The sequence below is a fragment of the Canis lupus genome, chromosome 30, assembly GCF_048164855.1.
Source record: "Canis lupus baileyi chromosome 30, mCanLup2.hap1, whole genome shotgun sequence".
NCBI classification, from domain to species: domain Eukaryota; kingdom Metazoa; phylum Chordata; class Mammalia; order Carnivora; family Canidae; genus Canis; species Canis lupus.
The window spans coordinates 5879460-5903608 of NC_132867.1; the positions used below are offsets into that span (position 1 = coordinate 5879460).

Consider the following 24149-nt stretch of genomic DNA (forward strand, 5'->3'; position numbering starts at 1 on the left):
ACTTTTGAAGCAAATGAATATGCAGTTGGTAGGTTATGTGGTTAGAGTGGGAGTCCTTAGACTCCAAAATCCTCTTGCCACGGGGTCACAGTTTGTGAGATGCAGTTTTGTAAAGTTTCTCTGATCTCTGACAGAAAGTTATTAGGACATGTTCCAATTTGATAAAATTGCCAAGTAGACACACCTTATCTTTAGGAATTTTCCAATTCCATTTTAATAATTTTTTCTCCCCAATACACTGAAAAAAATTCCACTTCCTTTATTCTCTTAATTTGTGAGTAAAAAAGACATATATTTCTGTTATACCAATCTTAATAGTTAAATGTTTTCAAATCTTAGAGTGAATGATTGTCATATTTCAGGAGTATTATGTTGTTTTCCAACAATAATTCATTAATGTAAAAGACCCACACTATCTCCAATCTATGTGAAAATGTATTCCTTAAATCTGCTATGTGAACATCTGTGTAAGGATTTAGTTTAGTAAAGACAGAGTGAATTCAAGTTTTGATAGTATGTGCCAGACATGTGTTTTTAGAACTTTTAATAATAATGCACACACTCTAGTCATTGTTATGGCCACTCCTGAGAATATTAATTTCCTAAATTTATAGGCATAATAAAGTATTAGCTGATTAATCAGATTTATTTTTTTAATACAACATAGAAAATCTTCAGAGAGACATAGCCATCCAGTATGAGACCATGATCACTTGTTGAAATATATCCTATTTTTTAAGATTTTATTTATTTATTCATGAGAGACACACAGAGAGAGGCAGAGACACAGGCAGAGGGAGAAGCAGGCTCCCTGCATGGACCCGATGTGGGACTCGATTCCAGGACCCCGGGATCATGCCCTGAGATGAAGGTAGACATTCAATCACTGAGCTACCCAGGCGTCCCAAAATATATGCTATTTATTTGCTTTTCGGTTTGACTAAATTGCGAGACTTCTTTCATTATACTATTTTTATCATTATCGTTATTATTATTATTATCATTATTAACAGAATCCCTCCATTCTTCTATCCAACATAGGAATGCCAAAAATACAGAAAGTGGTCATTACTTGGAAGGATAATTTAATTATTAAAGTTATGAAGGTCTGGGCATAGAACAATATATTTAGGTTCTTAGTGTACTTCATGAAGTAGATTGATGATATACAGTAGGTGTTCAATAGTTATGTTTTCACTAAATAACATGCAATGTAGCATAACATTAAGTGGCCTTTAAAATACAATTAGGAAACTGATTTTTCCCTTTAATATTTTCTTTACACATTTTTTATTTGCTAGATTTCTAAACATAAAAAAAAAATCCTGAAATTGCACTAAACAAGTAAAACATGGTTTGGAAAAAAATCTAAGACTATGTATGTACTGGAACTTGTTTTAAAGGAGCATGCAGTTATTTTTAGTATCATCCCAGAATTGTCATTTAGTGAAAGTCCCTCTCATGGACTGAAGCCACTGTGGAATTATTAAGAACATCTAAACTTAACTCTATCCTTTAGTGAATTATATGAAGTACAATTTCCAGTATGCCTCCTTGATTAAAAAAAAAAAAACCTAAGAATATTTTGACAGAAACAATAATTGCCAATATGAAAACACAGTTGATTTTCATCTAGGAAACATGAGTGTCATATGTGTATATGTTTGCACAGCTGTATAAAAGTGGGCATTTTGACTATCAGAAAAAAAATAACTGTGTCAATGAATGCAATTATTTCAAACATCATCATTTTCTTTCAGGTGTGTTGCTGGGAAAAATGAATTAAAATAAATAAAATGTTATTTAATAAAATAAACCAGATACAAAATCTTGCCTTGTATTTACAGATAAATTTTAATGGAATATTTCATGGTCTAACACAAATATCAGACCCAATGACACTAATTCTTGTACAGCCTTTGGCTTACCCTGTATAACAAAATCTGTTATTTAAAGTAGACTATAAAATATCTTATGGTAAGTGAACTTCCAAAGACACAAAGAAAATCTCCCATAAATTTAAAAGCTTATCTCAAATTCTTACTGGCATAAGCTTAGGATGGATATATTATAGATTGTATTATCTTAGGTAGTTGAAATATATATAATACTGGTTAGAGTGTGAAAATTAAAAATAATAGGTTTTAGGCATTTTTGCTTCTGTTCCTAGTCAACATTAGTAAACACACATAAGTGAATGTAAAATTACCTTTACAGACTTTTGAAATTTTGGCAATCTCAAGAAAATTTCCTTAAGTCAGCAACATTTTTTTTTACCCTTAGTCAGCATATTACAAGGTTCATATTTTCAAAGGAGTAACGATTAAATGTTGTACAAATAAGATAGCATTTATTTTACTACCGTTTAATTTTTAAACTTCCACTTAGTACAAGGAAAATAGGCATCACTAAGAAAATCTAAAATGAATGGATAATGTACTCAGTTGAAAAAGATATGCAAAATAATGTGTTTGGTATAAAGGAATATGTTTTGTGACATCTTTTATAATTTGTCAGTGGGAAGAAAGAAAGTTCCATCTTTCATTGTCTGCTTTCAGACCTAAGAAAATGAACTAAATGAATAGACAATTCAGTAATGTCCAACAGATAACTAAAATTCAAATTTTATTTTTCCATATGTATTAGACAATTTTTTTTTCTGACAAGACTTCAGTGAAAGATGAAGTGCAAATGGGAACCCTGTAAGAATGTTTATAAGAGTTGTACATGACATATTTTAAGCGCCACTAAGTACACATTGAATACTTTGTAAGTATATAGGCATAGCAACATGCAAGTGTCATGTACCTAATATTACAATATGCATTTTGTTTTTTGAAAATGTTTATGATAACAGTAGATTCAATAATTGTGTTTATCTTCTGTGCAATATGCTTTATTTTGGCAAATCTTTACAGCACAGAATTCATTTTTATGTTGTCATCAATATACCCTTCCAAAAGTTATGAATTTCATGTCATATAAATAGAACATTTTATTTTTGAAGCTATATTACTGGGAACACCTGCATTTCTGGGTACCATTTTCAGAGATAAGTCTTTAAATTTTTTTTAACATGGCAGACTTGTTCCAACGTTGATCATGTTAAAATATTTATGATAAAAATGGAGCTTTCTTGAGGGAATTTTTTTGGTTGAATGAAAAGCTAAACAACCAATTCACAAATACTGATGTGAACTGAATATGAAGAAAATAGGTCAGTAATCCCAAACTCACGGGTTACTATTTAACTGCATCATTGAATCTACAATCAGTACAGCAGGTACAGTTAAATAAATTTGTAAAGAGATTAAAATTTTATACACTCATAAGGAGAAAGAGTACTACTTTTGAAAAATCTCTAAATTATTTTTTCTATTTATGAGAATCCTTCAATACATTAGAAACACAGAGAAAAGCAAAAAGGATAGAGAGATAACAATTCAGTTTACATTTCATAGTTTTTTTTTTTTTTTTTAACCAACTGGTGACCACTGCTTTCAACCATCAAACATTTTATTGCATATAACTTTCACTATCAGCAAATATAAAGAGAAAAGTGTCTACTAGTATCATGTACAAGGAAAAGCATTTGAAGAAAGAAAACATTTGAGGTTTGACAGTACTGTGTATAATAGAAGTGTAATGTGGCATTCATACCGCACTTAAAAGTCCGTGTGGGAATCACTGCTGTTCTGACCCTGGATGTGGGAAAAGTGCTTAAGTGCTGAGCCCTGGTAGGTTTTTCTTTTGCCCCTGCAATCTTCAAATATCTTTTAACTTTCTTCTTTTGAAATATACAGTATGTTTTTATAGGGGAAAAAGATGTTTTTTCTTTACATTTTTTTCACATGTGGGCCCATTCTCTCCAAAATAACCATACATTTATTGTAGCCTATATATATATATATATATATATATATATATATATATAAGAGATGGTAAAGATTTGGCCAAATATTATTTGTAACATAACCACATAACATAGAAACAACTTACTTTAAGCATATTTTATAGATTTAACATCATAATTTGAAATATTTTCTTGTATAATTTTTTCTCAAGAAAAATCTGCTTTTAAAATATAATTTCCTTTTGGAATAAATTACATCATTTGAAAAATTCATATTATGTCTAAGCAGACACAGTAAAGTGGGGATTTGTGGCAATACTTTGTGTTCATTACTCAGGTATTATTTGTTAATAAGGAGCCAATTTTAAATACTTAAATTTTTGTCTTACATAGATAACAGTTTTTGGGTAAATAAATCATATATATAATTTTTACCTAAAAGCACAACATTAATTTATAAGAAACTGTTGCATTTTAAATGTTAAATGAAATATAAGATTGGATTCCAAAGTGTTGCCATTTAAGATATTTTTAAAAAATCAACACATTTATATTACATTGAAATATTAAGTACACATGAAAAGAACTATCCTTATAAAGTTAGCATATTTTGCCCACAGGAAAAGTTTATGATAGAAAAGGAAAAACAAATGCAGATCCATACACTGTTGAATACACTAAAGGAAATTGGCTTTTGAGATTTCCCAGGGGCTGGGGAGAGGACTGTTAATGATAGTCCCAAAGAATGCTTCCTGGGATATCCTGCAAATAATTATTTCTTCTATATCATAGCCCATGTTAAAAGTGAGAGGTAGAAGGATTATTGTAAGTATGCATGGCAGAGAACTTACCAGCTATATCCAATAACTATTGCATTCAATATTAATAATCTCAATACATAAAAATGCTGATGAGTTTAGAACCCATTCTTACATGTTGTCTCCTTTAGCTATCTTTATAATCTTGCTAGTTGCTTTCAATCCATTGCCTTTGGAAGGGTATAAGTGCAAAGGGCATGCCTGGGACAGAATAGGGAGAGAAAGGGGAAAAAAATAGAAAAAAGGTCTAAAAAAATTCCCATTAAGATATAGTGACTTTAACAGTTAAAGGTAACCTATGTTCTTTGATTAAGTGTGTACTTATAATAAAAGTACCGTAATCCATTAAAATACACACTTCAAGGAAAGTTTAAGAATTCCAAATTCAATTAAATATCAAGCAAAGTCTAAAACTCAGGCTATTTCTTTCTCTCCAGTAGTGCTAAAAACTAAGCCAAATAATTTTATTGTGTCCACATTAATGATTAAATAAGGAAAACTTAAAATGTTTGTTGTTGAATCAATTATATTTTTAATTAATGCCTTAGTGTGTGGGAGGTGAAGATAAGCAATCTCTTGGATCGTGTTAAAGAAGACTTTGAAATCCCTTTGCATTAGTATCCAGCAATAGAATTGCAGATATTGCACTGAGTATATTTCAATATTGCCAGTGTATATTTCAAAACAACTTCTATTATCTACACTAAGATTTCCTCTTTCCCAATATTCAAAATGCATATTATAATTACATGGGTTTCCAACATCCATACACAGCAAGTACAAGATACTTACATGTACGTACACTGTAGTTACCTATATTTTGCATAGTTTTTAGTGTGTACTTTGTGCCACTTAATAAAAAGCATTACTCAGTAATTCTTATTAGGTGTTTCATTTATTTCAGCTGTGGTTGCCAGTTCTTTTTGTTTGTTTTGTTTTGTATATTCATCACAGATTACCATTTGCAAAGGGAGATAAAACTGGGCATTTTTCGTGGGCTCTAAGTAATCAGCAATATGATGGGGAAGTTGCAGTAAGCTACAAGGTTTTGCATTTTCTTAACAATTAAAGAGCATAACATAAATTTCATATTTATCATTCATCAAGTTATCCTTATGTCCAAAGGAAAATAAAATGTTTTTTAAATGCTCCCCTTGGTAACACTTTGCAATAAGTGGCACTAAATTACACGATAACTGGTATGTTACATGGAAGAACCATCACGGTCAAACAGCTGCTGTACATGTGCCTATATGGAATCTCAAAGCTGTTACAATCATGAGTACATAATTACAAGTGAGCCTGTCCTTTTATTTGAGATATTTATATTTTTACAAAGAAATAAAAATAAATGAGGTGTGTTAGCTTCTTTGCCATATTTAGGAAAGTTAGTTTTCTTTCTCTATTTTAAGTTTTGGGTTTCAATGCAATATTAAGCATCTTGAATCAATATAAGATCATCCAGTTTCTAAATTAAACTCCAATATCAGGTTCCTTAAACTGCTTCTTGGATTCTCTGGTAAAAGAAAACAAGTTGAAATCTCTCTCTCTCTCTCTGTCTCTCTCTCTCTGTCTCTCTCTCTCTCTCTTTTACACACACACACACACACGCGCACACGCAAATACACACACATCAATACTCTGGTCAGTCATGTGACCTATCTTTGCTCTTGCACTAACAAACTTTCCTTTTTCTTCCTAATTTTAATAATCATTCTATCTAGGACACTCAAAAATGGGAAAAAATGCTGTTTACCCTTTTTTGATGGAGGACAATCAATTTACACTGTAAACAGTACACTGGCAGAGAATAGCTACTTTTGGTAAAGAATAATGCTCCATATTCTACTACGGGTATATGTGTGTTCACACTCCTTCCACTGAGTTCCATAGCTACTGTGCTCAATAAGCAGAGACAGAATTTGGCCCTGTGCATACACATGTGCACATTTCAGACATTGCAATTGACATGGTTCCATTTCAAAATATTATTTTGTGTTTTCTTCCTGATTTTTGTAGAAATGAGCAGAATTTTTATAATTTTTCCCCTATTTGGTAAGAATAGAATAGAATAAGTTTAAAGATAGGAAAATATAATTCTACTGCTATGTTTTAAGGAACTAAAAATTATACCTAATTGAAATTGGACTATTTTAACTGGCAAAACATTTTATTAGAGTCCACAAATCATAATATATAAGTTAGTTTCTTTTAAAGAGTTCTGTTGAGTTTTTATATTATTCTAAAGGGTTAAAAGAGTCAAAAACTTTGAAATACAACTAATTTTTGATTTCTAATTTTACAGTGCTATAAATAATGATCGAGTTATTTAGGCAACAATTTAACATTTGGAGCCAAGTAGAATATAGACAAAATGAAGAGGAATGTAAATACAGCATCAATGAAGAGTAGCAATTTTGTAAGTGCATCCTGAAATTAAGCTTTAAATAGTAATTGATGATGCAGTTTATACAACTTACTTCTGTAATAAGAACCTTTCCATTTTGTACTAACAGGATGAATTTTGTTTTGTGGAGTCTTTCTAAAGATTATGCATTGAAAGATATGAACAGTTTATAAACCTATTCTAGTTTCAGTGTGTCTAGTAGCACCTACCTGATTCTCTCAAACTACCATACTATATTAACATATTATTGCATTTTTCCACAGATGGTATGGAGTGAACTGTAAAAACAAGCATGCAATCACATCAATGCAGACTTATTTCCTTAAAATGTCATACTGTATATGATTTATTATGTTAACACTCAACCACATCATATTATTTATGTTCTGTATATTCTGAAAAAGTGCTGCTTGACTGACATCGTCCTTTTCCTTTTGTAAGAAATCAACAAGATAAATGCTTCAACAATCAAAAAAAAATTTAAAATTCTAATGTTGTCTTTAAAAGTTTATACTTTTCTGATAAATAATCTAAGATACAGCACCCTTGTCTTTCATTTGATATTAATACATGATGTCATACCCAACCATCCTCATTTCACAAAAATAAATTCCAAGATATTATTTTTAAAACCATAGACCATCATGCTTTCAGACATCACAAGTATAGCTACCATATCATCATATTTGTTTTCTTCTTAAAGGTGCAATGCTTGCAAATGGGAAAATAATTTTTATCTAACTGGACTTTTTAATTTTTAGCATATAATAAATTTAATGAGAACTAATCTAGCAATATTGTATTTTACTAGAAGAAATAATATGACTTTAGATTGACTCTATGTCATATTCAAGAATACAGCAGATATTAATGGTTAAATACACCAAAATTTCAGAAATAATCCAGAGAAAGAGACTTTCACCCTGGAGTTAAAAGCATGGCAGAAATTCTCCATCACTCACTGTTTCATAAGTTTGTACCTCACAAAATGCATAGACAGGAATTTAATATAAAGAATTAGTTCATTTATACAGAAAACATATCTTAAACACTTCTTTTTTGGCAAACCAACGTAGGTAAGCAGCTCTGGAACTGCCAAATTAAAATTTGTAAATTTTTAACAAACTAAGAGTTTACTTTTAGGTTATTATTCAACTGTGGTTGTAATTTAAAACCTGAGGCTGTGCACTGGTTGTTAGCTTAAAATTACCTTTCCTTATAACATTGTGCTTCCATTGTATAACAAATAAAAATTAACAAGAACTAGAAAAATTTGTCGTTGAACAGTGCTAGGACATACAGACAAAAATACTAATACATGTTAACTACTTATAATATTGGTTTAAGTAATATCTAAAGGGATATAATGGACATTAGAAAATGCTTACTTATGACTGAATTACCTACAGCCAAAAAAGTTAAATATGTATCAAATAATGTTTAATTGGATTTATTATATGCACTATATACAGATACTAAATGTCTCAAAATTGTGCCCTATGGATACTTCAATTTTGTTTAGGCAGGTGGGTCTTTATGGGGGCAAATAAATTATAGAATCAAACTAGGGAAATGAATGAAATCCTTGTGATTCCCAAAGCAGTAAAATGTTTGTAAAAATTTATTGGTAAATGAAGCTAAAATACCTACTGGTGGGATCTATATAATTATATAAAATGTCATGTCATGATTGCAATTCATACACATGGCTCCTGTATCAGATACTGTATTTTAAAATAGCAAATTGATACAGCTTCACCAGTATAATCTCAAACATTCCAGAATCTATTCTACAGTGTTTTCATTTGTGTTTTCTAGGGCATAAGTTTCCAAACATGTCTTTGAAGGTAGACATGTAGAAAACATTGTAAACCTCTAATCTCTGATTAAACTTAAACATGTTAGGTCTTTACCTAATCCTGTTCCTTGTGAAAGCTTTCCCATGATAAAGTGACAAAATTTATGATTTAAAGGGAAAAATGAGGGGAAAAAAAACCTTTGCATACTTCTTTTCAATGTAGAAAACAATTCAATACCATGATCCAGGGAGATGATTAACATTGTTAAGGCTGTATATTCAAGCACTGTATGTTAAAAGAGCAATGGTGTGGAATTTAGGCAGTAAGAAATGTCCTGCATTATGTATGGTACAGTAATTAAAGAATGATGCTTTCGACAGCTGATTGTTGGTATACACTGGCTACTGATAGCAGTACGGTATGGAAGTTAATAAAGGTAGCAGAAGATGGTAGAAATGAATTCTGAAAGATGATAGCCAGTTTTCTCCAGCAGCCAGCCTGATAAGGAAAACTCATAATCTTGGCCTGCATTTTAAATGAAATACTCTTTTTTCTCTTCAGCATTGACTTGGCTGCCTTCAGCATTGATAATGGCTGTGTCAGCATCTGGCGCATCTTCAGCCCCTTTAGCTTCATTTGTTAAGTATGTTCCTGTGGGTATTGGAAGAAAAAAAATATATATGTGTGAGTTCTGTGAGACTGGTAAAATAGCCAGCATTCAAGCTACATTCATTTAGGAAGAAACTTGTGCCAGATTTCTTGTATGTTGTAACATATGCTGAGACAAAATAAACCACACAATTCACTCTCCTACTGTTGCACACTGTCTTTCAGCTTTCAGGTGCGTGTTATAGATGAAGCTGTGGTCAGGTTAACTAGAGGCAACTGCCTAACTGGAATGGGTAATGAGTAGTTTGATTCCTCTGATGAGGGATACAGACCATGTGCCTCTTGCAGCTGTAGTAATCAGGGTCCTTTGTTAAGATGTTGATAATGATCACATCAAACGTGTCATCTTTCATGTTGAAAGCCCCACTTAAAAGTAGATTATGTCAATAGTTCACTACCCAGCCCTTTGCAAAAAACAAATTATATATTTTCTTGGGGCACCTGGGTGGCTCAGTGGTTGAGCATCTGTCTTTGACTCAGGTGATGATCCGAAGGTCCTGGGATTGAGTCCCGCATCAGGCTCCCCACAGGGAGCCTGCTTCTCCCTCTGCCTGTGTCTCTGCCTCTCCGTGTGTATCTCCCATGGATAAATAAAATCTTTTTTGAAAATTACATATTTTCTTCACTCATACGGCCATATGTGTATCTAAAAACCTACAAACAAAAATGTTGACCAAATGTCTGACATTATAGTTGAATGTCAATCCTGGAGATAAATTACAAACTTGCTTTTTATTTCTCCCTCTGAGCCAGTGACTCATTCTGTGAACTTTGGCCATTGGTTAAGCATTATTTTACCAAATCAATCCAACTTTCATTAAGTAAAACAATCAGAGATTCCCTGAAATAATTTTGCATTTACATCTCTGTCATATAATACATATACTCATTTAATATTTCAGAATTAAGCCTGTCTTTAAAATATTTTTTGCCAAACTTAAGAATATTTTATTAAATATTACCTACCTTTATGTCTTGCCAGATATCGACCAAGCAGAAATATAGAACACAGCGTGACAAATACAACTACAGCCACTATTCCTCCTATAAGAGCATGATCAGGGCCAGTCTGGCCAGCCAGAGCATTGGGATCTAGAGAATAGAATAAAATCATACAAATGATGCGTTATTTAGGTATAGAGTATATATCTGCATTAGAATGAGTTATTTTGAAAATTAGCCCATTTCTATTGTGGTAAAATTTCACTAATGTGTATTGAACCAACCATCTAGTCAACAAATATTCATTTGTACAATATACCTGCAGATATAACATTTGCCACATTGATCACAATTGCCATTGACTTTATATTTTAAGACTGGATAAACAAATACACATATAAAAACTTTTTTTTAAAAGAAGGAGAGAGAGGGCAGCCCAGGTAGCTCAGCGGTTTAGCGCCGCCTTCAGCCTAGGGCCTGATCCTGGAGACACAGGATCGAGTCCCACATCAGGCTCCTTGCATGGAGCTTGCTTCTCCCTCTGCCTGTGTCCCTGCCTCTCTCTCTCTCTCTCTCTCTCTGTCTCTCATGAATAAATAAATGAAATCTTTAAAAAAGTAAAGAAGGAGAGAGAGCACATGAGGGAGAGAGGGAGAGAGGGGTGGAATCTTAAGCAGACCCCTCACTCAGCATGGAGTCCAATGCAGGGCTCAATCTCACAATCCTGAGATTGTGACCTGAGCTGAAATCAAGAGTCCAACACTTAACCAACTGAGCCATCAGGTGCCAGGTCAGATAAACATACAATTTTGCAAGGTTTTATGCCTTTCCTTCCTCTTCTCCTTCTGAATATATATCTGTGAATGTGTGTGTGTGTGTGTGTTTAGTGTGATGAACACAACTATATTGTTTAAAAAATAAAATTATGTCATGGGAAACGCTGGCACTGAAATGATAACTTGGGATTTATTGTCATATAAATCTTACTTAAAGCTATAGCAATTGATGAACTCCCCAAGGGAGTAAGTCTAGATAGAGAGGAGAAAAAGTCTGAAAACTGAACTGAGGAACTCCCATATCTAAAGTCTAAAGAGAAAGTGCTTCCAGCAGAACTGACTGAGAAGGAAAGAACAGTGAGAGAGGAAAATACCCTGCAGAGTACGTTGTAGCTGATCAAAGAGAAGAATGTATTTCAAGGAGAGGAAGGTGTTACAATTGGGTTAAGTGTGATTGACATTAGGAGGAAAATGAATACTCAATGTAAAGGATTAAGTGCCTATTTGACTTGTAGTTTTAGAGAAAGTAACTGGAGAAATAGAGATTAATAATATACTTTCGCATTTATCCTTTAGTAAAATTACAGGAAAGAGATGATCCCAGCAAAAGATAGCCATTTTTCAAGCAGAAATGAAAAGATCAAAAGAAAGCCTAGACAACTGGGAACTTCAAAAGTCTAGAAAATCAACTACTTAAAGAAGTCACACAATAAGGGATAAAACTAAGTGAAGCTTTGAGCAACTAAACCCACTAAGGCTCAGCCCTACTGCTGAGGATCAGATTGAATATACTGCCTACCTTCCCAAGTCCATGTTGCAGACATCTCATGGTAACTACTTATATTCTAAATGAGGGATTTAGAGGATAGAGAAACTAAAGAAATAAATTAGGCTTCACAATTATATCTTCAAAAGATCTTGAAGTATTATTATAGGCATGACATACTAGGAGTCTACTGTGTTTTTAATGAAACTATTGGGTGAAAGTAGTGTATTTCTAGATAGAAAAAAAAAAAGTCTGTTTAAAACTTCAAACAACCTCAAGATCCCCAAACTTGGTGCAAGCAAGAAGTGGACTAGTTCCCATGAAGAGCATATTCCCAATCAAACACTTCGGATGTGACCATGGACTGTAACAGACAAACTGAGCCTCCCATGGGGTAGACTTGGGGGAAGCAAAGACAGGAGTGTACAGAGAACTCCTTTTTTATTTTTTATTTTATTTATGAAAGTCACACAGAGAGAGAGAGAGAGAGGCAGAGACACAGGCAGAGGGAGAAGCAGGCTCCATGCAGGGAGCCCGACGTGGGATTTGATCCCGGGTCTCCAGGATCACGCCCTGGGCCAAAGGCAGGCGCTAAACTGCTGCGCCACCCGGGGATCCCGAGAACTCCATTTCTTTAAGGAATTACAACTACTGCCAAGGCAGAGGGATCTTTTAAGGCCAGTCTGGCATGTTTTCATAGTTGTTATGGATAATGACTATTCAGTGTTTCCCATTCTTTATTTCCAAATGGAAGCATCTATATTGAGAAGCATTTCCTCATGGCTGTGTTCTAGCATTGTATTTTGTGTATGGGTAGAGGGGAGCATTAATAATTTGTCTTTTGGGGGCGCCTGTGTGACTCAGTGGTTGAGCAACTGCCTTCAGCTCAGGGCATAATCTTGGGGTCCTGGGATGGAGTCCCACATCAGGCTCTCAGCAGGGAGCCTGCTTCTCCTGCCTATGTCTCTGTCTCTGTGTGTGTCTCATGAATAAATAAATAATATCTTTAAAAAAATAATAATTTGTTTTTTGGTTCATTTGTTCCCTGGACTAATGTATCCAGATATGATGAAGAGGACTGTGTGTATTTGAAAATATTAGCCTTTGAGTTGGTTACATGGGCTTGATAGTACATTAGGTTTTCTCTTCGGACAGAGTATGGCAGGAAAAGAGGGGAAAATGTTTAGTTGATCAGAAGGGGATATTGAAGAAGATATTTCTAGCTAATAACAAACTTGCTTCCTTTTCTTTCAGTACACAGAGCTAAACATTTTCCAGCTTCACTTCAGTTGAATGTAACCATATGATCTGAGTTCTGGACAACTGAATAAAGATCTGGCCAATAAAAAACATTCCAATGTAACTCTCAAGGTCATCTCAGAAGACATAAATTGAAAATGAGAAAGCTACAAGCATAAGTAAGGCTATAGGTCACTCAGTCTCCACCTGGAAGAAAATTGCACAACTAAGAAAACACGCATTGAACTGTCCAAGGGTAAAAAAAAATATATATATATATTAAAATAAGCATTAAAAAGTTAATCTCTCTTAGCAGCTATTGTTAATGTACCATTCTATTATATATCTTGAATTTTCCTTAATTTCTGGCATTGGCTATAAATCTAAAAATAAAAATAAAAGAAAGAAAGAAAGAAAAAGCAAAAATAAACCTGCATGTCTCTGAATTCCCTATTCTTATTCCTTACTTAGATACTTAGTTTCAAGTCAACACTTTTTGCTCAAGTCTCTGAATGCAGATAGTCATAAATCATTTCTACTTTGTTTGCTGAATATCTCTCAGAACTGAGCACTCTTTTGGGAAACTGAGAAATCACTCTTGTTCATACATCTCTGTAGTTATCTCATTTCTTGAAGATAAATTCTGAAATGTGCTATTGTTGGACCAATCAGCATAAACGTTGTTTAAAGACTTTAGATAAATATTGCCAAATTATATTGTAGAAAGACTGTATAAATTCACCCTGTATCAACTACAAGTCAGGATTCTCCCCTATAAATAATAACATCATATATTAAATTTTTTTAAAAATTGCCAATCTATTTTTAGTATTTCCAAGTTACCGTAAATGTGTCTAACTACTTTCCCCTATATAAATTTGTTAATTTTGAAATGGCTGCTTATTCAGTTTGACCATTTTTCTATCCAAATTTTCTGTTTCAACAACTGTCTTCATAGAAAAATAAACAATTTTAGCAATTTATTTTTATTTTTCTTCATTTATTGTCTTTTCGGTGATGGATAAGCCTTAATATTTTATGTGATCAAATATATCAGACTTGTTTTATGATGTCTGACTTGTGGGTCACAATTTGAAATGCTTTTGCAATGATGTGATGGCAAAATAAGATATACACATATAGATTTATGCTGTCTTCTAACACTTTTATTGTCATATTTTCATCCATCTAAAATGTATTTTGGTCTATGGTTTGAGGCTAAAGTATAAAATAGAACTTTTTTTTTTTTTTTTTTTTTTTTTTTAGTTTTTAGGGGAGGAGGGCAAAGGGAGAGAGAGAGGGAAAGAATCTTAAACAGGTTCCATGCCCAGCACAGAGCCCAATGTGGGGCTCCATCTCACAACCCTGAGATCATGACCTGAGCAAAAATCCAGAGGCACTTAACCTACTGAGCCACCTAGGAGCCCCTGTACTTTCTTTTCTTTTTAAAATTGGATTAGAGTTTATTATAATGCTATTTTTATTGAAGTTTATTTTCTAAAGTATTATGTCTAGTATTTGTCAAGATTATATTTATCATTTTTATTTCCTGATCATGAGACCCACTCAGTTTTTCTACTAGCTTAAATAGTGCGAAGTTGTTCTTTTAGGGTTTTTCTTTCTATTATAAATATAATATTAATGAAAATATCATCTTGATTCTGATGATCTCAGAACTGCATGACAAATCCAAAGGGACTAGCGACAAACCTTCTTTTGACAGTGGTTGGTCTCTTTACTCATCTCAATATCTAGAGTTACTTTTACAGTTCCTATTTATCTAAAATTTGAACCTTCTCATATCTGCTCTTCTATTACAATATACATTCAACCTCACTGATGCACTAAAGATAATGTAGAATTTGATAGCAAATCGTAGCACACATCTCCTCAAAAGAAAATTTCATGATAAAAACATCCTTGAACCTTGAATTTTTAGGTATTATTTTGTTATGAATCAACACTTAATTGGCTGAAGAACCCCTGTTTTTTATGACTTAATAATTTAAAACAATTTATCAGTGTTTTGACTTTTTTTTAAAAAAAAGATTTTATTTATTTATTCATGACAGACACACAAAGAGAGGAGAGACTCAGGCAGAGGGAGAAGCAGACTCCCTGTAGGGAGCCCGATGTGGGACTCGATCCCAGGACCCCGGGATTATGCCCTGAACCAAGGCAGATGCTCAACCCCTGAGCCACCCAGGTGCCCCAGTGTTTCAAAATTTTTGCCTCCCCCTACCAAGATAAATCTGAAATCTTTCAGATTTTTGTTTTCCATTCTTTTTTAAGTAACCTGCTTTTTCTAAGTGATTGCTATCAGAATTCTTTGTCTTTTCCTCTATTAAATTTTTATATTTTACCTAGGTATATTTTGTATTTTGCCTTGAGTCAAACATTTATTCATCTGCAAATCTACTTTTTAAAGTTACAATCAGATTAGTTCATTTGTTTTGAAATTATGAATCCTTTTTTAAAATGCTACTTTTGATTAATAATTATTTTTTTTCTACTTTCTTCCTTGGAAAATCCACTGATGCACTGGTAGAAACTCAATATTTTATGTTGCATATATGCCATTCCATCTTTACTATTTTTATGATCATTTTACTAATTTACATTTTGTTTTAGTTATATTTCTCAAGTTTATCTTCTGTTTGATTTCACTATCATAGATTTTCCTTCTTATTTCTTCCAAAAGAAGTTTGCTATAGATTGTGACTTTGGTTTAACCACCCTCTCTATTTAATCACATTGTGTACTTACTTAGTAGATGTTCTAAGTAGATGCATATTATTGACAATAATAAGTGGTATAGTTTTATCGTGTTTTTTTCATTTTAGTAAAAGAATTTCATTTAAAGATCTGGGAAAATGTTTTTCCTTGGTGAGCATGCATTATCTCTTCTCTTTTACTGAAAATAATTTTCACTGGATACAAATTTCTTATTGTTTACTTGTACTTGCATTTTCTTTATTATTAATGTTGAAATGTTTTGAAGAAGGATTCTCTGTTCTGATGCTGGTATGTATTCATGCTCAGCTTTAATGCTACAGGTCAATCCACCTACAGAATCTTTGTAATTGAAATATGGACCACATGACATTTGTACATGGTGGATGAACTAGAGAGAGAGAGAGTCTTGGGATGTAGATCATTATTGGTGAGAGATTCCCTGGTTTATTTCATGTATTTTGCTTGTAATCTTCATTCTCACAGTAGGATCTCAGATATGTGGACCATTCCCCTCTTTATCTGTACAGTAAAACAATCTTTTAGAGTTTATTTTAAATAAATGTAAATTTATCATGTTTATCATTGCATATATTTTCACTGGGTTTCAGATATATTTATAGGTACATTAATAAGACTTTCAGAGAAAGCAATGTATAACATGTATTTATTTGACTCTATTCATTAATGTTCTACATATACTCTCTTATAATCTATGAAGTAAACACTTCAACTTTAGCCTTCATCTCCTCAGCAAAGTAAGTCAACATATAGTCTAGGATTTTTAAGATTTCAAAAATATTATAGATATTGATAAGGTTACTTTGCATGTCTATTTGTGAATATACATCTTTTTTTCAAAAAAACTAATACTGTTGGTTTGTTTTTTATTTTTCCCCCATTACTGTTAGAACTAAAGTCTGTCTTTAATTTCTATTCTTAGCAACTAAAATATGTGATTGAAATTGAAGATCAGATAAGTATCCCCCTAACAATGCAAAAATAATATATAATTTAGATGGCTAAGTCCCAGTGGGAATCTTATATTGTTTATCTTATTTCTCTCCTACTGTCATAGCAATAAAAAAATGCAGCCTTCTGAAGTTTCTTTACAGATAGCCAAGTCTTTGTTACTATTCACATAAATACATCATATATCTTAAAGACTGTTATTCATTCTCAAGTATTAGTCTATGATTTGTGGGAGTTAGTCTATTAACACTGGAGTGAGTAAATCCCCATGGATTTGGCAATATTTTAGCAGCCTCTTCAGTTGACAATGCACAAAACACAAAGAAGATTGTAGAATTGAAACTTTCTACATTTAACATCTTTCAACTAGGTTATTGGACACTTAATAAAGGGCTCCAAAGAGAAAATTATGTCAAATAATAATATTTAGGTTAGTAATTTCTGGTATTTAGAAGAGCAGAAAGTAACCTTAAAGTACCGTTTTATTTAGCACCTTATCAAGGAGAATCCTAAATTATATGATTCCATCTCTGAAATCATTGCTAGGGTTTCTATCAAGTAGCTATTCTGTCACGTGTTTCCCCTTAAAATGAAAACTATAAACTCCAGAGAAAGAACATCTGACTTTCTAGGATCACATCATGCAGAAATTATAAATGCTATATAGTTTTAATTCAAGTGTTAGAATTATTTTATGATAAATAATTTTATTAAATTTTATATGATTTCTAGTTTGAACAAAATGGTAGGAAAGAAAATTAAAATCATCTTATGTAAATATTTTTAAATATTCAACCATCTGAGTTATGGAAAGTCAAGATTTAAATGAATCAAGTACACAGTATCATAAATTTGAACCACATGTGACTAGAATGCATGAAAAGAGCCCCTTCAACAATAAATCCACTTATATTACTATTCTGTACTCATTTTGGAGGAGTTTTTAAGTGATTGAAAACTCTTGGAGAAATTTCAGTTTACTATAAAATGGTTCAGAAATATGAAATTCAACTCAAAAGTCAATGTAAAACTGAGACTGCCACCTTTAGAAATAGAAAGCATAAATGATTTTTCAAGTTTATTTTCCCTAAGTGATTCTGAATCACAATCAAATCATATTTAGCATTTCTACAGAACTTTCTCTTTGCTGGGAATGTACTTATTTTGTGTATGTAAGACTTTAGAAAGTAGCATATTCTTATTTTAAAAAACTGCGATGGACTGAATTGTGTTTTCCACACAATGCAGATGTTGAAGCACTAAGCCTCACTGTAGTGGTACTGGGAGATGGAACCTTTGGGAGAAAACTAGGTTCAAATTAGGTCACAGTGGTGAGGTCCTTATGGTGAGATTATTGCCCTTGTAAAAGATACCAGAGCTAACTCTCTCTCTCCCTTTCTCCCTCCCTCTTTTCTCTGTCTCTCTTTCTCTTCCATGTGAGTACACAACTTGAAGGCAGCTGTCTGCAAGCTAGGAAGAGAGCTTTCATCAGAACCTGGCCATACAGACACCTTGATCTTAAACTTCTAGCTTCCTCCAGAACTGTGAGAAGTAAACTTCTGTTGTTTAAGTCACTCAATCCATGGTATTTTGTTTTGGCAGCCTGAACCATAATACAGAAATTCTATTATGATCTTTTTCATATGTTATCTCACTTGAGTTATGTGAAAATTTAAGGCCACAGAAAATAGATTTGGAGAAGTTTGGATAATCCATATTCATTCCCAGCCAACTTTTTGGAGACAAATAGAATACCCAAGACTGCACCAATCATTTTTTTTTTTAGTAGGTTACCTGTAATTTTTTGTGCATTATGTTAGGTGCTGTAGTGAGTTAACATTAAAAATCCCTGCCCTCAAAAAAAAAAAAAAAAAAATCCCTGCCCTCTATCCACTCATACACCAATGTTTCATAGTGGTTAAGACGTAATGATTGACATCAAGAGCATCAGATGAAATCAATCTTGGAACGAAACTGTGTTGTGTTGTGTACACAAATAGAAGGAAAACCATAGAATAGAAGAAAAATCAGGTAGAGTCTTCAAGTAAAAGAAATTGCTTACAAAATCCTGGATTTACAAATTGTTTATACCAAACCTTAAACCACTAACTGATACTGATTTGACTTTAAACAAGTTTCTTAACCTTTTCATCTTTAAAATGTGAATAATTCTTCTTTTCCAGGGTTGTCAAAGATTAAATGTGTCACTGTACATAAGGGCTTAGAGGAATATCTGACACAATGTAATGTAAGCATATCTAACAGTTATATGGGAAGAGAGAAGGTGGAAAATATAAATTGCTGTGTAGAAAAATATAGATTCCTCTTTTAACTTTCAAAAGACTCACTCAGGACTTTTGCTTTACATGGTAATAGTAAACCATTCTAAATGTCTGGATATTTGAAAAATGGGGAGGAGATATTAATAGAAGAAAATTTGCATAACATGAGATTGAATAAAATGAAACTAGTGGGAGTTTGATGGGTGAGGTTTAAATGAGAATAATTTATTGAGTATTTAATCTATGCCAGGTTCTGTATTATAAATGGCTTATTTTATTCAAAACATGGAAAGTGTTGACTCAGAAAATCATAGTTATTATTAATGTAAAGATTGATAAACCATGGGACAGCTTGTCTAAGCAAGTTTTTAGAATATCTTTGAAAGACTTAAAAATAATTATGAAAGTTTTTTAGGATTTTATTTTTAGGATGTGTCAGATGACTTCTATTTTGAGAACAAGTTTGTTGAGGTAATTTCTAGCATTTTATTTTTTCACACCACTGTGTTCTTTCTTCTGTCATGAAGAGGAACTCAATGCCCAGCTATGCTAAGTGACTTGCTGTTTCTTCATCCCGTAAGACATTCTTCTTTCTCTCTGCCTATGTAAAGTCCAAACAACTTTGATTTAGTGAATGAATGGATAATATTAAATTCTTCTACTAAATTCCACACAGAACTTGGGTCTTTAGATACCATTTGCAGTGCTGAGCAATGAGTCACTACTCCTTCACGGTATTAAATTATTTGTTGAAAAGTAATAATGCCGTTACTATTTTTTTTCCGTTACTATTTAAATATTTTAGAAATTAGCACTAAGTGAAAATGACCCATCCAGATTTCTACTTAATGCTTTGGATAATTTGGTTCTAACATTAAAATTTGAATTCTTACTATCTACTTAAGAGCCTATTTTACTTTCTCTAAATGGAGCAATGCTTCAGAAAGAGAATCACTATCGCAAAACATTAGAAATAGTTATACATAATTTACTGATAAAATATATCATGTCCCTTGGCAGTATATGACATTAGCAAAGTCCCTGGAGGAAAATACATCAGTACATTCACTCAAGGATCATCTATTACCTTCTAATTTTATGCACAATTACTGTTCTGACAAAAATACTTAAGAACAATCTCTAAAGGATTAAAAAAACATGAAAATATATTGTTCCTTAATGTGTGCGCACTGATTTACACATAATTTTAACTATGAACAATGTGTATAAGGACTCTAAATCTACGGGTTCTAAATAAAGGCTACATCATACAACAGGTCTTCATTAATAGGAAAATTCCTGGCAAGCAGAACACTTTGCCTTTCTTCTCAAAAATGTATTTACTGCACCATAAATTGTGTTCCATATCAAGCTCATAAATATACACGTTGCCACATATTTCTAGACATAATAGCACCCGTAACTTCCTATTCATAAAGATTAAGACAATAATTATAAAATTACTATTTTGTTTTGAATTTAGTGTTTCAAGATTATTTAGCTTAATGATATCAACAATTTAGAAACTGTCTTAACAAGTGAAGTGTGATTATCAGTGGTAAAGAAGTGAAGTGTTGCTCTGACACAAATTTTATGCACTGGACTATAAAATCTCTCTTACGAGAATTGTCTCCACTTAAGATATTTTATCATTTTTTATGAATTCTAGGTTTCCTAATTATGTAACAATTGATTTCATTAACAGGTATTATAGTTAATAATGTATTGGACCTAAACATCCTATGCACTTGAATTAAATACTCTATTTGTCCTTGAGACCTAAAATTTAAGTGGAAAATTTCTCCTAAAAAAGGTGTTCTTATTTTGGATAAAGAAGGTTCTAACAGAAATTTCTTGATTTCACTGATCTTTCTCTCTCAGGATACTATTTCCTTGACTACTTCAAATGAGGAAACTTTTCAGCTCTGAAGAATTTGAACAATCCAGAGAGAGCTCTCAACCAGCAGAATAGTATAACTATTAAGAGTGAGGGCCCTTCACAAATGCTTCACCTCATTTAGCACTGACATCCAAAAGGGAAGAGAATTTGCCAGAAGGTGATTACCTGTGGGATAACAGGAGGATGGGGAAAGAAAGGAATGTTTTTTAGGTTGTCTATGAGATCAAAGGGAAAACAAAATAAATTCTTGGGTAACCATGGGATTATTTACTGCTTGGAAAAGTTAGCTAAATTACCCATTAGACAGCTGATGTCCAGGGTAATTTTCCTGCTTTAAACAGTAGTCTCTCTTTAAGGCCAAAGATCTGAAATAGTATCACTCAGAGCCATAAGATACAAGTATCACTTTCAGTTTGACATACTTAGAGTTTCATTGTTTTACATCTATAAACAAGGACGTATACCCATTCTACCTTACTCAAAAAGTTACTGTTAAAATCAGTTTTTATAAACCCTGTGCATATAAGTCACGCCTAATAGGTGCTCAATACATATAATATAAAATAATGAGCTTTATAAGATTAGAGACTATAAACAAACCTGTATTTTGTAGTTTTACTTTTTTTTTCAGGTAAAATGTATTCAAATTCATTCTTCATTGTGCATTTCTCTTAACATTTATGTGATCTGTAGAATTTCCTGTTTTTTTATTCTGTTGCCTCATGTCTTTCTCACTAGGAACTGTTCTGCCTTCAATTTCAACAATACCTAACTCTTTGCACATCACTGGTCTCAGCCTACACACATAAAATAAATAAATGGGAACAACCATTAGAAAGGAAGACAAATGACTAGTATATGACATTGCCATATGTCTATGTTGGCATTGTACTCTGAAAATCTACAAGAATGAATTAAAGTATTTTTAAGCAGACTAGAAGCTAAAGAAACTGCATGCAATGTTTTCTGCAGAAAAGTCAAATCTAGATTTAAGTGCATTTCTTCTTAAACTAAGTTTAAAAAAAATGGCCTAATAATAATTAAATGAAGCATTCTATCAGAAAAAAAAAACGTATTAGGACAGATTTATTTTTAAAACACTTAAAAATATAAAGAATTAATGTTTGACAATGAGAATATTTACAACACTGAATATTATTCTAAAAAGTTTAGTCTGGAGATCCCTGGGTGGCTCAGAGGTTTAGCGCCGCCTTCAGCCCAGGGCATGGTCCTGGAGACCCCAGATGGAGTCCCACGTCAGGCTCCCTGCGTGGAGCCTGCTTCTCCCTCTGCCTGTATCTCTGCCTCTCTCTGTCTCTCATGAATAAATAAAATCTTTTAAAAAAAGTTTAGTCTGTAACAATTGTTTATGTCTATTCATAGCAGAAATGATTGCAATAGAAGAATAAATATTTAAAACGATGGGAGAAAGATCATCTGTAGAAAAATGTCCTTTTTTTTTTTTTTTTTTTTGTGGGCCAATGCATTAGAAACACAACACTACTGCTACTAAAATAATTTTCCTGCATAAACTAGTCAGCTCTGAAATGTGTACTATATTGCTGGTAATATTATATATTAATATTTTTGAATTCATTATTCTGGTAATAATTACAATGGTTATATTGACTATGTTCATATAAATTTTTTAAACTACTATGAATGGTCATTGAACCAGGTCTCTACTTACAGTAGCAAATATATCCTCTTTAGACATCATTTAGAAGAGACCATCATATACCAGTGGGAAAAGCTTGTGCATATTTTAAATTTTAAATCCTAAGTTTATTAGAATCTTACTACATTATTTTTTCTATACTAAATTATTTTTAGATGAAAGTAATTCTCTCCTATTTTGCCCTTACAGATCCTTTATACGATAGCTATTGGACCGATATGTTACTTAACATCTCTCTGCCTCAGTATCTACATATATAACGCAGAATAAGAGTAGTATGAGCCACATAGAACTTCTGTGTGAATCAGATGAAGTAATATCTATAAAGATCTTAGTGCAACCCCTGCCCATTAAAGATAATAATGATAATGGTTAGATTAGTATTTATTAAAATCATTTTTCTTATCATTAACTGTATTCAATGATTAATTTTATCCATAAGATAATCTTACAACAATAGTTACTATTTTCACGCCAAATTTAGTAGATTTTATAGTAATTATTCAATAAATGTTTTTATCATTTACCTGAGATAGCAAGCTCCAAACTGAAAACAGAATTTAATGCAAGCTGACTTCGACTAGTATGAAAGCACTTTCATTGGAGGAATAGTACCATAGGAAGGATATATCGTGACTAATGTACGTTAAAAAGTAACTGAATGAAGAGGAATGTTCATGTGAACAACTTTCTCAAGTTTCAGAAGGAATTTCATTCCTGAGGTTCTTTGCTTTCTCTATGTTGTGTTCTCTTTCTCTCTCTCTCTCTTATTTTTATTTTTTTATTTTTTGGTTGTTCTCTTCTGACACCATTTCCAGAGAAGATTGGAAGATAAGAGTCAAAGATAAAACTTCACAGGTTTCCTCTTTACCCCATAATCCCAAACTTATTTTCCAAAGTGGCCAAAGCTGGTAAACGGAGGCTAGATTTAGCAAATTCATGAATAAATTCATTCAAACACAAAAGGTAACATAGAAAAATATGTTTGGAGTTCAAATTATAAATTTATAAGAAAAATCAATCTCTTAATTTAATTGATAAGTTATAATAAAAAATTCACTAGGATAGCTCAAATATTATATTATGGAAAGCAGTTCTGAGTGTCACTTCTTATTCTTGGATCTATTGAATACATTTATTTACCCAACCTTAGACAGAATTTTGGAAGAAGGCTGTATCAAATTTAGTGATTTCTTCTAACATGAATTCAGAGGAAAGTATCTGTGTTAAACTCCAGAGTAGTTACTCTTGGATATCTGGCCCCATTGTACATAATTTATATATGTAATATCTGTCAAGAGCTGCTATATCCTCA

General features: G+C 32.4%; 1 protein-coding gene across 4 annotated transcripts in view; it reads right to left on the reverse strand.

Annotated features, from left to right (window-relative positions):
- Positions 1-1835: 1835 nt before the first annotated feature.
- CADM2 (cell adhesion molecule 2) overlaps positions 1836-24149 on the reverse strand; it is a 1061838-nt gene continuing 1039524 nt past the window's right edge. For all 4 annotated transcript variants that reach the window (XM_072806514.1, XM_072806515.1, XM_072806516.1 and 1 more), the window contains 2 exons: positions 10513-10638; positions 1836-9528 (listed from right to left, as the gene is read on the reverse strand). In XM_072806514.1, the coding sequence (XP_072662615.1) occupies positions 9410-9528; positions 10513-10638 (245 nt within the window). In that variant the 3' untranslated portion in view covers positions 1836-9409. The remainder of the gene's footprint in view (positions 9529-10512; positions 10639-24149) is intronic.